Source organism: Saccostrea echinata, unplaced genomic scaffold (genome assembly GCF_033153115.1).
Source record: "Saccostrea echinata isolate AGI-Se365-2 ecotype Australia unplaced genomic scaffold, CSIRO_AGI_Sech_v1 ptg000029l, whole genome shotgun sequence".
Lineage (NCBI taxonomy): Eukaryota > Metazoa > Mollusca > Bivalvia > Ostreida > Ostreidae > Saccostrea > Saccostrea echinata.
The window spans coordinates 20820364-20835119 of NW_026889778.1; the positions used below are offsets into that span (position 1 = coordinate 20820364).

A 14756-nucleotide genomic window follows, 5' to 3' on the forward strand; every position below is an offset into this window, starting at 1 on the left:
GTAAACGGTAAAGTTTGGTTTTTATTGAAGTTTTGACCATACTCTAAGGATTCGAAGTGAAATCCATAATTTGTTAAAAAAAAATATTCGACAACAATTAAAGTGAATACAAGACATCAGTTATGTATTTCAAATATCTTCTAAAGAAATGATTCGCCTATATCGACTGTGTATTAATTTTTTGCAAAACGTGTAATGTTTACTTTGAAAAAATAGTATAATTCATAAAGAAAAATTTCAGAGACAAAAATAAACGCTTTAATACTTATCACACAGTCAATATATATATCTTAGAGTTTCCAAAATATACCTTCTCCCAAGGAATTTGCATGCATTTCTTTCAAAATATTTATTCTATTCAAGTTTCAAGTTTCTTTATTTCCTAAAGCTAACTGCTTCATCAGAGTAACAGGTATATGCAATTAAGAAAGGAATCATACACAGGGGGTGAACATAAAAATACATGCATAAAAATAGTGGTATACATATATTTTGTTTTGTTTTTCTGAACAATGTGGCAGCATTCAAAAACTTGCCTTAATTTAAAAGATATTTAACATTATTAGTGCTTGCAATATGATTAATTTAAAGACACTAGGCTTACCAAAACAGTACTTTAAAAAACATTCTTTCTTAGGTCGTTATAGAATGGGCATTTCAGTATGAAATAAAAGTCGTCCCCTATATCATGAAGATTACAACATATGCATAATCTAATAGTTTTAATTATGTAACGGTGTCATCCTGTTTCAATATTCAACATATGATTAGATAATCTAAGTTTTGTTAATAAGTGTCTATATTTTTTGTCAATAGGTTCTCTTATATATGATTGCAAGCAGAAATTGTCAATTCAATGTTGATATTACTTGGCTCCAGTCTTTGACACTTTTTTCAGCATTTCAAAGTTTTTTATGTCAAGCCCTTTTACTATTTATTCGTAAAATAAATTTTCACTCAAAATTACAGAGATACCTCTTATTTTAGAGAGATATCTCTTAAAAAACAGAGATATCCTTAACTTAAAGAGATATCTGCCAAGGAACATTTTTTTAAATTCTTTTTTAAGAACTGAAAGATTGTGTGTACATGTTTCAGCAATTTCAGCACTTAAAATAAAATCTTTAAATATTTTATTACATGTACCTTACTTCAGCAAGCAGACTAATTAAAACAGATTTTGAAACAGGTTGCCAAACCAAATTTGATGATAATGACGTAAATTCAATGGAAACTCTGCATCGTGTCATCATTAAAATGTATCAATGCAGAATTAAAATGAATGAATGAATGGTCACACTTTTTAGGCAATTTTCAATATTTGTAGAGGACAATATCCGATCTGAAGGTTTATTGTGAAAGTCACTTTATACTTAAAGCACTGTTATACTATTAGAACTTCTTTAACATTTGTTTGCTCCTGTCTGTATCATATATTCAGTGCGCTCATAAAAATTATATTCTGATAGCTCAGAAATACTGTGGAAAATGTGATATGCATAGAACAAAGTGTCTGCAATGTTATGAACAGATAAATTACTACTATTCAGTTACATTATCCTTTTTTTAGAAATACGCCTTTACATGCTGGGAATCTCTCATTGCCAATCGGTTTTCTTTTTCATCTGTATGATTAAGAAATATATCAATTTCAGAAACCCTACATGTATAATGTATTTGATGAATTTTGAACAAATATTTATGAAAGCAGGCATTGTGATGCTGATTAAAATTTGTCTTCCTGTGACAAATAATTGAAAACCTAATTCTAATACAATTCTGTTTTAAAATTTGTTCAGATTTTAAAAAGATGATCCTTCTTACTGTAAATTTTTCCGACTGTTGTTACGTCCCGCATGTTCTGCTTAACAGTGTATTACCAGCGTAGCCATGACCATCATCTTTGCGTTGACCAGTAACGATAAAACCAAATCGCGACCCATCTGAGGTTTTAACATCAATTACACCGCTTGGAACACTCACAGTACAAACACTGTAGATGTCTGTTCCAACTAGAACAGCAGAAAGAAAAAGGCAGGTATTTACATCGATTTTTGTACTTTAATTTCTTAAAGAATCATTTCTTATCATGAAAGTAGCGAAGTTAAAATTATATCCATCTGGCACGTAATTTATGTATTTTTTGAGATACTGATTTATTCCAGGAACTGTTATTATGAATGGATCACCATATACTCTAGCCTTGCTTGAAGCCCCTGCAAAACTGTTAAATAACACAAGTTCGTTAGAATGTATAACACCTACTTCGTGTTCGCCGACAGAAAATTCAACAAATCGACTTTTCAAAAGATTTGTTCTCGTATTGGTTTCTTTAGTAGCATACTAAATACCAGTTTTAACAGTCGTCAAAATGCGTACAAGCGAGTGGTATCTATGAATGTTTGGTGGAACAATAAAAATATTGTCGAGTTTGTCAACTGGGGGAACCATTACAACAAGCATACTACATAATCCAAAATACCCGACATCATTGGACCTATTTCCCGCAAAGAAAGCGATAGGATTTGAAGAATTAATCGTTGTCCCTGTCATATCTGCTTTAAGACCGATCTGAAATGTTTGATACTTGTTCAAAATGATATGGAATATGTCATCTCTTCCATATTTCTTTCCTTGGAGCAATATAGTTATGTCATGATCTGCGGTAAACTTTATGGAAACAAGCGTATTGTCTTTCATCGAGGCAACAGTGAAATGACTTCCACTGTCTAATGTGTAATGTGACGGTGTTGCTGTTGATATGATGTAGGATGTTGAAAGCTTGTCAATGGGAAATATGGTTGTGGTATATGAAGATAAATGAAAACTGCGATGAGACAATACAGATGACGGGGCTGAGGTGTTGATGATAACGCATGTACTTACAGACTTGCCTGTGAATATCAAGTAAGTAATATGTAGAGCGAATAATTTTTAAAGTGGCTTGACTGCAAACATCTACATATGTACCTCATCTTTCACAGTGTATTAAAATACAGGTATTATAAGTTCTAGTGACACAGAATAATGCACAGTACATGCGACTAAAAATAAGAGTTCAGTTAAAATATGCAATTTAAGTATGTGCAGTTTTAGCCTACGTATACAATTATGAAACATTTAGCTCCCACCCCGTCTGTTATCAAAACTTTTACTGTATCTGTTAAGGACCTTTTTATTCTAATTGCAAAATGATCTCCACGTTCCTTTCAGGAAGCAACAAAATACATGTTCTGTTCATTGTTATAAGAACTCTGATCAATCGTTTAATTAAAAAAAAATTGTGACCAGATGAGGTAACTTTAGGGCCCATTAGGTTAAGGAGGGTTTATCAAAGTTCAAATGCATTATTGTTGGGCACACCGTGTCCACAAAAACGGAATAGATGCTAAAACAAGAGTAGTTTAAAAATCAAAACGGAATAATCTGGGCTCTTTTCACCCTTTGATTCAATATGGGACATTTAACTATCTGCGCACACATTACACCCTGCACTACTGTTTACTATGCACTGCCAGCTCCATGTAAATCATTCATAACATGTTATGTACGAACGAGCATTTTGATGCATTTACCTTAAGATGCAAACGTTTGTACAGTTAAGCGGTGAATAAAATTACATTTTTGTTTACATGAGTAAGAATTCATTCGGAAGTTAACTTCCCTTAAGGGTGAAGTTTATTCGTTCATGCCATATTTGGGTGTTTCGGAATGCAACTAAAATATTCAAGTCAAAACGAATTAAGAAACAGCGACTTATCCTATTCTGTCTATTTGTAGCATTGTGGACTTTCGGCATTTCATCGTTCATATAGAAGTTTCGAATCTCACCAATTTCAGTTTAGATGTATTTTGAATTTTACCGTAATGGTGATTAAAAACACATAATATGAATGTAGGAATACTTGTTTTAAAATATTTATTATGATAAGAGTTAAATTCCTTGCGTCGGGCAATTCAAGAAAAGCAAGTCATAGAAAGTGCAAAATACACATTAGCAATCTTTGGAGCACATGCCTTAGTTGTCATGTTGAATAATAATGAATTTTAATTCAGATAAAACAAATCAAATACCATAAAAATTACAAATATATTAATGATTGCTTTAATTTACGCATCCGAACAGGTAAATGTTTAAAATTATTTTTTGTTGACAATATACATTAGATGTTAATAGGGTATGTAGAAAAAAAAATACTTAAATGAATAAAATAATGTTTTGTAAAAAACGAGATGTTACTAGAAAAATTCAAATGTTGTGGTAGATATTGTATTTGTCAGTCTTTAGCATTATAAATTTTAGTTAATCTTCATTATATTTTCCCCCGTAGACTCGAAATAATAAACCCATGTAGAAATTTACCTCTGTTTTTTATTTGGATGTTGACTGACCGCAGTAAGTGTTATATCTACATGTAAAATGATCTTTAGCCCCAAATCTAAAGCTAGAAATAAAAAAAAGGAGATTTTACTTGGAAATAAAGTGTGTTGTTACGTGGTCAAATCTTCAGAGAAGCAAATCGCGCTTTAGATCATGTGACTAATCCACTTCCTTCTTAATAAAGTATTTATTCCTCATAAAAAATTCTTTGCTTTAATTTTGTTTTTTTCTGCCAGTACCTTAGCAAAAATATCTTCGATGCCTTTCATACCATTTTGACGTAAGAACAACAACAACAACAACAACAAAAACCAAACAAACAAATAAATAAACAAATAAACAAACAATCAGAAATATTGTTTATGTTGAATCTGGAAAACATAACAAAACAAAGTTACATAAAACAGCTGAGTGAAAGAGACTTGCAGCTATTGGTATACACAGTCGAAAACGATTTTTGCGTACTCTTAATATAGTATTTTATTTCCATGCGTCATGTCCCAGTATCAATAAAATGTACGGAAAAAGAAACGAAATTATAAGATGAGGCATATAATATTTTAACACGCGTATTCTTAAAATATGTATGGATTTTCTGAATGAGATTTTTTTAACTACAATGCATATTTAGCCTTTGAAAGATGGACCTTGCAGATATTTCTCGATTCCATGTTTCCTTTTCTCTATCCTTTCGTTCAACAGCTTGTTGTTAACAGTACATTTCCTGTGTACCTATGATCGTCATTTTATCAAAAAGAAATTCAGCATGTTAAAATGTTTTACTTCAATTTAAAGATGCTTTATGTAAATGTTGTGTTACAAAATAATTTGTTTTTTTTTTACATTGCGTGCATTCACACTATATTTACTTACATTGTTTCAGATATCAGATATATCAAATATACTTTTAATGATATTGCTGATTTCCGATATATGTATAGAAATGAAAAAAAAAATCACAAAATACTTTTTCTCCGGAGATTTTTAAAAGTTTATGTAAGTACTATTGAATCTTTGTTTTCCGATACTGATATTTAAATTTTTATATTTCTCACAATTTAAATATATTAGAACATTTACTTGAGAATTACGCTATGGAGATTTATTTGTTACCTAAGCATATCAATCTTTCTTAAAAGGTAAAATTTATCTCAAAAATGAAGGCTGCATTCCTTGGAATTTTAGCATGCCTTGTCATCATTGCTGTATGTACCTCTACGCTCAATTCTGAAGAATTTTTGAACAATGTAATGTACTGTAAAGCAACTTGTCATGAAATGGGTTGGGAGCCAAAATGTACTAAGAACCCTGTGAATGGTAAATAATACAATATGATTTTTTGTAATGTTAGCACTTTCTAAAAGCACATAATCATTCCATTAGGTTGTAAAAAAAATGGGTATCATAAAAGAAGACCTATGCCTCCTCGCCTCTCTATTGTCGGAAACCTCAACCGATTTGTTAATACTCAGCATCCTCAGCTCAATCATAAATGAATCAGATCATACATGATGTCTAATTTATTCTAAGTGTTATCACATTCAAGAAACACGTTAACATCCACTGAGAATGTAAAGAGTGGATATCACAGAAGAAAAGTAATTAGTATATATTTGTTAGTATGTAACATTCGGAGCTCAGTCCTTTATGAGTTTGTTAAAATAATACAAGGGAAAACAAAACAAAAGACAAACAAATAAACAAACAAAATAAAAAAAAACCAAATAAACACACACACACACACCCTCACACACACACACACACATACACACACACACACCCACACACACACACACAACAAAAACAAACCCCCCCCCAGAAAAAACAGAAAATGCTAACTATATACAGATAGATGTCAACGGAAAAAAATACTTGAATCCTTTTTAGCATTAAATAGCAGACTATACTGATGTAAACAGAAAAGTGCTATTGTTCATAAATTCTATTATTTACGTATGATGAACGGGTTAGGGGGGTTATAAGGATTACACGAATATTGATATTTGATCCGGTGTATTTCCAATTTGTGGCATGAAGTACAATGTAGATATGCTTAAATGCACATAACTTATCTTCTGGAAAAAAATAATCAAATAAAAAAATTCAGGCAACTTTATCGTTCATTTTGATCCAGCCCTTACACAAATCATTCATCTGTACTAAAAGGTCTTTAATAAAGTTGTTTCAATACGGATTAAAGTAGAAAAAAAAATATATATCTTAATATGCCCCTGTGATGCATTTGGAGAGAATTAGATGTGAAATTAAAAAATAATTTATAAATATCTTAATTACGTACTTTTGTTAAGTTCATTTTATAAATATTTAATGAAATAACGTTAATGTAAGATTTAATCTTAGCTTTATTAATTTCTGCTAATTTTGTTACTTATAAACAATCGATCAATAAAGAGCAAGAGCCACGAACCATCAAAAATGGCCCTGTCTAATAAAGTAACAGGGTTTTGTCAATTGATAGTGTAGACTTTTAGCTTTTCTTTGTCGTTTTTCCTTTTTCAATATCGATTATATTTTTTGGAAAAGAGAGCTTGAGGTATGACGGTGTTTTAAAAGAAAAATGCTAGTAGAGCGTCATTTTTTGAAACGTAACGTCGTAGGGCGGAAAAATTACCTTGAGCGATTTTACATATGTGACTTTGAATTAAAACTAGTATTAAATGGGATAGACATTTATTATCTTACATACTAATAAACTTCATAATTAATTTAAGACAATTAAGAACAGTTGGAAATTGATTTCACATCGCAGTCTTGATGGCAACTGCGTGTTTAATTGATTGAATTTTATACATACATGTACAGTATAAATAATCTCCGTTACTGTCCCGGAAAGTTTTCACTCTACCTGGTCCCTATGCTTATATAATTTTTAAGAAGGAACAATGTATTTCTATCCCTTGAACACATTTTTGTGCGATGCATCGATTACATGTAAGTATTGAGTATTGAACATCATTAAAAAAAACATACGACTTGCTTCAAATGACGATAGCCTGTCCAACTTAGTTTTCCGGACTTTTTCCTACACGCCTGCAAATATTAGCTGATCTTTGGAATGCGCGTCCAGGCATGAAGATTGTTTTCCAAAGTGGGGAAGGGGGCAGTCGGAAAAAAAATAACAAGATACCTGAAATGATCTTAAAACGAATGTTTCTAAACTGAAGAACTACAATGTAATTCAATAACTGGATAGAAGTAATTGCAAAAAAAAAAATGTTTAAATGGAAATAGACTTTAAATGCGAAATTCTTAGATCCTGAACTTGCGAGTATTTTAACATATAAAAGTTCTAAATGATTTGGAAAAAGGGAGGAAGTAAAAAGTTGGAAGGTCTTGTTCCTAATCCATTTATTCATTTGTAACAATAATTTGAACGTCGTTTCCAAAAAAGAAGCATAGAAAATTATAGATTAATTGAAAAGGGCAACTTATCAGAATGGTTTATTAAGTAAACAGAACTCATCAAAACATTGTCGCCCTAAATGTGAGTTTCTTTGAAGTAATATGGAATACATTTCAAAAACAAGATGTGTTTGTGAAACACTGAGGCCCGCCTATGGCAACTTATAGCGAAGTTTAAACTTCCTCAAATGCAAATCAAATATGATGGTACCATACCAAAAGTGTACTTGTACCAAGGAATATACCTGTGAAATATGAAAGCCCTAGCTGCAACCATTGAAAAGATATGGAAAGGTTGAAGATTTTCAGAAGTAGGTCAAACTCCAAGGTCAAGGTCAAAGGGTCAAAGTTGCAGGTATCCAAAGGAAGGTCTTGTCACAAGAATTACACATGTGAAGTTTGAAAACACTAGCATTAACCGTTCAAAAGTTATAGCCATTGTTAATGTTTTTCAAAAGTAGGTCAAACTCCAAGTTCAAGGTCAAAGGGTCAAAGTTGTTGGTATCCAAAGGAAGGACTTGTCACAAGGATTACACATGTGAAGTACGAAAGCCCTAGCGCCAACCGTTCAAAAGTTATGGCCAAGGTTAAAGTTAAGAAAAATTTTGTAAAACTTTGGTCAAGGTCAAAAGGTCAAATGTGATGGTACCCAAAGAAAGGTCTTGTCACAAGGAATATACATGTGAAACATGAAAGCTATAGCTTCAACTAATCAAAAGTTATGAGCAATGTTAAAGTTTTTGCGGACAAACAGACAAACAGACAGACAGACAGCTAGACAGACAGACGGATAGACAGGGCAAAAACTATATACCCCCGAATCTTTGATACGGGGGCATAAAAATATTCTTAAAAAAGATAAATTTGTTAAAAATCACTAATTTAAGGCTAAAGCAGAAAATAAATCAGCCCTGTTCGTTATTATATATTTATCGATATATTCGTTTTTAGCATATGTAACTATAGTGTAAAATTCCCACTTTCGATTTCATTGCACATAATGGTTTTTATGGTTTATAAAAAGAGTAGAGCTGCATTTATATTGTTTACATGTGCAGGCCTGTAGGAAGCAAAATCAATTTGGGGGGCTCAGCCATACATTTTCAGTTGACAGTTGAGGAGGCACTACCAAAAGTTTCCTGACAAGCAAAAAAGAAAAAAAAAAGGTCATCAGACGTTTTTATTGAGGGGGCACAAGCATATAGTATCTATGTTTACTATAGTAATCGATATATCGAAAAAATTATTAGGGGGGGGTAAGGTCCCCCGTGTCCCCCCCCCCCCTCCGTTCCTACGGCCATGATGTGGGTTACAGTCATAAGTGAAAGACATGTATGGGTGGTCATTTATCCTTGTCTTATTGTCCTACAATCAGCGCAAGATTGATTTTATACAACAAAATATTGTTTAAAAAAGTCTTACCCGCAGAAACAATAAGAGCTGTTCCTATATTTTCTTTTCAGTTTTCTTTTTTAAATATTTTTTTGTACAGAGTGGTGGTGCCGCACCAGCCTCCCCCCCCCCCCTTCTTTCTGAGGAAAAAAATGTGAGGAGTAGGAAAGTCTAAAGCAATTTTTCAATTTCTATATTGATTTCTATTAATAAACAATAAAGAAAATTAAATTCAAAACAACTTATGGGATTAAACTTTAAATAATTACATTAATTGCAAGTTTTGCTGTCATTAGTTTGTGACCCCCCCTTTTTTTAACCTCACTGGAAGTCTTGGATCTACCTCCCCTGAAAAGTCCTTTCTACATATCATAATACTAATAATTAATTAATACTGAGGAAGGAGATTCAAGTGTACTATACCAGAATAAGCTGACAATAGATTTAAAAAATATTATTATTACATGTATTATATAAAATTTTTTTACTTCGTTGGGTATAAAATAACCAGCTATAAACAACTTACGCCCATACGTTTCAAAGAATATATTCTTGGTTTATTGTTTTGAGTTTTAAAAACATTTTAAGGACTCTCTCTCTCTCTCTCTCTCTCTCTCTCTCTCTCTCTCTCTCTCTCTCTCTCTCTCTCGCTCTCTCTCTATGAGATTTCATGGTGCTGAATTCTTAGATAAAACAAAACTGCATACTTACAGTCGCAATGAAGAAATGGTGGCAGATAAAAAAAAATGAAGAGCAATTTATATGTAGTGTACTTTATTTTGTTTAATTTTATTCGTTATTTTGTCTCAATAGATTTCAAACCACTACCCCCAACTGTCTGACGATCAGAAGCATAAATTACTTATATTGTGATAGTAACAATAAAATATTTGGGGCACAGTAAAAGATGCATAAATATTTTATACTGGATTTATAAGACATACTCTGATATTTTGTATTCATTTTTACTCACTGGGGTGTAACTGAATTATGTTTCACAAATGATGAGAAAATCAGTTGTGTTATATGTACACATGCATCATCAATATCTTCACTTGGAATTTATTAAATGCAGACATATTGAAAAATATATATGCTTTTGAAGCAGGATGGAAATTTACCCTTTTGTGTTCATGCATAAGAATCATCTCAGAGGATTTTTTAAAATACAATTATTATATCGATAGCTTATACATGCTGGTACAAAAGTATATAGTTATAGTATATGTGTATGTGTGTATCGATATCGGGTTTCGTCACTTGATGAACCCGCGCCCTCGACCTAGATTCTGTTTAGCGGAAAAGTAAATGATTATCCAAATGCGTTTTTCCCCTTTTTTAATATTCACTTTGCACAGCAAGCTATGTTTTTATTATTTTGCTTGTTTTACAAAGGTCTAGCGTGATATCTTTGCTACATTCTCTTTTAATTTGTTTACAATTTGAGTCATGTCTGTTAAGACGCACAGCATTATTAAAATTGTCACAAGAATATCAAAAATAAATAAAATGAAATTATATATAAATTTAAAAAATGCTTAAATATAAGATTGTAGGTCTAATAACAGCTTTAAAAAAACAGGCATTGTGGGGTTGGGGTGGGGAAGGGGTGTTAAGGGCAGTAAAGAAAACAATTTGGCGTTAATTTCTGATAATTAATAATTTGATGGTATCATCCAGTTGGGCTTAAATCATACAAATAATGACAGCATTCGAGAGCATAAAAACTTTTCAGCAACATTCGAAATAGTTTCCAGCCTTTATGACGTCACAACTGACGTATTATTAGTAACGTCATATGTAATAATGGACCTATTCACAATAAAAACCATGTTTTGCCAGATATTTATTTTAGAAAATGTTTAATCTTGAGGGTATTTTTCCCACAATAAGCGTTTTAAACGAACAATAAATTGCTTTTTTCGCATATTTTGTGAAATTTATAATTTTTTATTGTTGTATGAATTAAATGTTAACGATTGATTCACAAATTAGTGATTATTTAATGCATCAAAATGGCCACACCCACGAACAACAACGATAATAAGCATAAAAATTTGTATCGGCAATATCTATATCTATGGTAAGTATAAAAGTTGTTCTTGACTGTGGCCACATCTAACTTTGGGAAAATCTGTCGAAAAATCGACATTTTTTAACTTTTTTATCACACCGTCGCATGTTCCAACCGTCGCACTTGCCTAATGGCGCATTATTTAACAAAATAAGTTACGTATGGAAAACAAGTATGTTGTCCTCTAACATTTAATGTATAGCACTCTTGTTGAATCGAAACTTTATTTTTGTGAAAAACACAGGGCCAAATTTGATGGTTCGTGGCTTTAGCGCTTTATATACAATTATGCAATACAATAAATATTATACTTTCCTTTTTGTACATTTACAGATCAAACACAAACGACTGCTTTCAACGCAGTGCTGACAAGCAATATAAGTGCACTTACCAATGGGGCTATAGTAAATGTGATACTTTAAATTGAAAGTTTGGAAATGCTATGGCAAAGACACTAGTGTTTTCACTGCTAAAATGGCCGGTGTCTATTCCTTTAGCCAGTGCTTTTGACAAAGAAGGGATATACTGCCGTTGTTTGTGGATATGTCGATGCAAAATTATATTCTCGTGCAACAATTTACAAGCAGGCTAGCACCTGGATGACTACTTGTGGAAACATGATAGATACACTGAAGAAGGGAAGCAAAGTTTCAACAAGAAATTATTCCGGGATGAATATTAATCTGCATCGGGCGTATTCATATTTTTCAAGTTATGAATTGTAAATGAGTATCTGCTCCAACTGCGGATTACGTTTGACCCTGAAATAAATTCTTGAATTGATATTTCTTTTTTATTTGCAATCCTTGAATCACATGGAAACATAAAGACCGTTTCATATTTGAGGAAATCAAATAAAGCAATTTTATTTCAATTGATAATGAAAAGTTAACAATGTATATTTCACAGCATGCAAAACAAAAGGCTTTTAAATCTTAATTGAATGACTATAGTAGTCCTAAAATTCAAATACCTTACTTCTGTTTGGGATCCATAGGAAAGTTCAGACTTGATTACAATGGCGAATACAATCCGTTTACAAGTCCTAAAATCCGATTTTGTAATAAAAAAAAAAAAATATAAAAAGTCCTATGGGCACATCTAATTATTTAACGTTTAATCACTTTGCCTTTCATTATTTATAAACATGATGGATTATTCCATTGATGTTGATTTTTGTGTAAAGGTTGGTGACAATAAAATGATAGTGGTGCAAGGATAAATAGATATACATATATGTAGTAATGCATCAATAAGTATGTATGCACACATCATTATATAACCCTTGATTTGAGAGATAACAAATAATCTGTTTTCAAAATTGTGTAGTGATAACTATGTATCTTAAGGACAGATGATACAAACAAAAAATGGGTTCCAGGATTGGTATATATATTTTGGATCTTATTTAGTTGCAAATGATGTGAATAATAAATTTCTAAAATATGAAGATAATAGTGTAAACTTTTTGTGATATTCAAAAGTTTTGCCTTTCTGTAACCATCGTTATTTACCTATACAACTTTTTGTCACTTTAAGTATCATTATTGTCTGTAAGTGATATGTTTTAAAGAAAATAATGAGTTACGTACCTTATATATAGGTCTGCATTTATTGTAAAAAATAGTTTGGATGAACAGAGGAAATGTTACCTCTAAACACTAAATTAAAAACAGAGGAAATGTTACTTCAAATTCTAAACACTAAATAAAAATAGGTGAAAAAATGTTCAAATTACTTTGAGTTAGAGGCATGTAATATTTAAATACACATATTCTTTAAAAATTGTTATTTTTCTGAACGTGAACTACAATGTATACTAAACTTTTGAAAGATGATCCTTTTAAATATTTATCGAAACAATTTTTCTTTTTCTCAATCCTTACGTTCCACAGCTTGTGGTTAACATGGTATTTCCCGCGTACCCATGGCCGTCATGTTTGCGTTGACCATTAACGAGAAAACCAAATCGAGACCCATCTGAGGTTTTTACATTAATTAAACCGCTTTGAACACTTATTGTACAAACACTGTATAGGGCAATTCCAACAATAACAGATGAATGAAAAAGGCAACTATGTTCACTGATGTTTGTTCCGTTAATCTGAAGATTTCTGAAAGATTCGTTTCGTATTATAAAAGTAGCGAAGCTAAAGTTATATCCATCTGGTACGAAATTGGTGTATTTGCTGGCATACTGATTTATTCCAGGGACTGTGATCATGAACGGATCGCCATATACTTTAGCCTTAGTTGAAGACAATGCAATGCTGCTCACTAACACAGCCTCAGTGGAATGAATAACACCTATTTCGGGTGAGTGGAGAACAAATTCAACAAATTTATTTTTTAAAATCACTGTTGATGTTTTGATTTGTTTCGTAGTGTATGTAAAATAAGTTTTTACAGCCGATAAAATGCGTACGTGTGATTGGTATCTATGAATGTTTGGTGGCACAACAAAAGTATTATCTAGTTCTTCAGTTGGTGGAACCATTTCCATAAGCATGCTGCAGAATCCATGGTACCCAACATCATTACACCTATTTCCTGCAAAGACTGCAATAGGATTAGAAGAATGAATAGTTGTCCCTGTCAAATCTGCATTATGTCCAATTTGAAATGTTTGATATCTATTTAAAATAATGTTGAATGTATCCCCTCTTCCATAATTTCTTCCCTGTATCAATATCGTTATATCATAATCCGCTGTTAACACTATGCTTACAAGCGTATTGTCTTTCATCGAAGCGACAGTGAAATGACTTCCACTCTCTAAAACACCCTTTGTTGGTGTCGATGTTGATATGATATAGTGTGTTGAAAGTTTGTCAACGGGGAAGACTGTCGTGGAATCTGAAGAATACAGATATTCGGACAAGTACAATATTGATGACGCCGCGGTGGTGTTAATAAGAATAGCTTTATATTCGGTAGTAAAGTAAGAAGGAACAAGAGAATAGTGTACGTTTAACTTCTTCAATGTGGCATTTCCACTTTTATGACTAGATATCGACACCAAGTTTGATCTTTGATTCTCTGACAGTGAAACCGTTAAATTGAAATCGGTTTCTGATGACACAACGATTGTTTGGTTTGTTTCGTTTCCATCCTTGTGGTTTTGGATAAAGCTTACAAGAAAACTTCGCCCTGTGCTTCCTGTAATATTTGTTAATTCTAATTAATATGTTCAACATACATGTAAATAATATAAAATATATTCAAGTTCAAACATTCCTTACCTGAGTCCTTCTTTCCCTGTACCGTTGTTTTTAGGTTTCGATTTCTACACGGGTTGATGATGAATTCATCATTAGTTATCAATTGCCGTGGTATCTTATCTGCTTAAGGAAGCAATAAATATTTGATATCAATTTAGAATAGTTCTAAGAAATAATACTGTGGTTTCATCAGTTTCTTAGGCTTACTTTGTGATTTTGCCAACATTGAAGTTTTGTTGCTATGTTAATTTGTAAACCTCGTCCA

The 14756-nt window shown here is 31.9% G+C and overlaps 1 protein-coding gene across 1 annotated transcript; it reads right to left on the minus strand.

The window, feature by feature from the left end:
* Positions 1–12993: 12993 nt before the first annotated feature.
* LOC133194622 (IgGFc-binding protein-like) lies at positions 12994–14608 on the minus strand. The gene is made up of 2 exons (XM_061330546.1): positions 14513–14608; positions 12994–14429 (listed from the first exon to the last, which is right to left on the minus strand). Exon 2 carries the CDS (start codon positions 14014–14016, stop codon positions 13153–13155), a length of 864 nt encoding a protein of 287 aa, XP_061186530.1. The 5' UTR covers positions 14017–14429; positions 14513–14608; the 3' UTR covers positions 12994–13152.
* Positions 14609–14756: the final 148 nt, after the last annotated feature.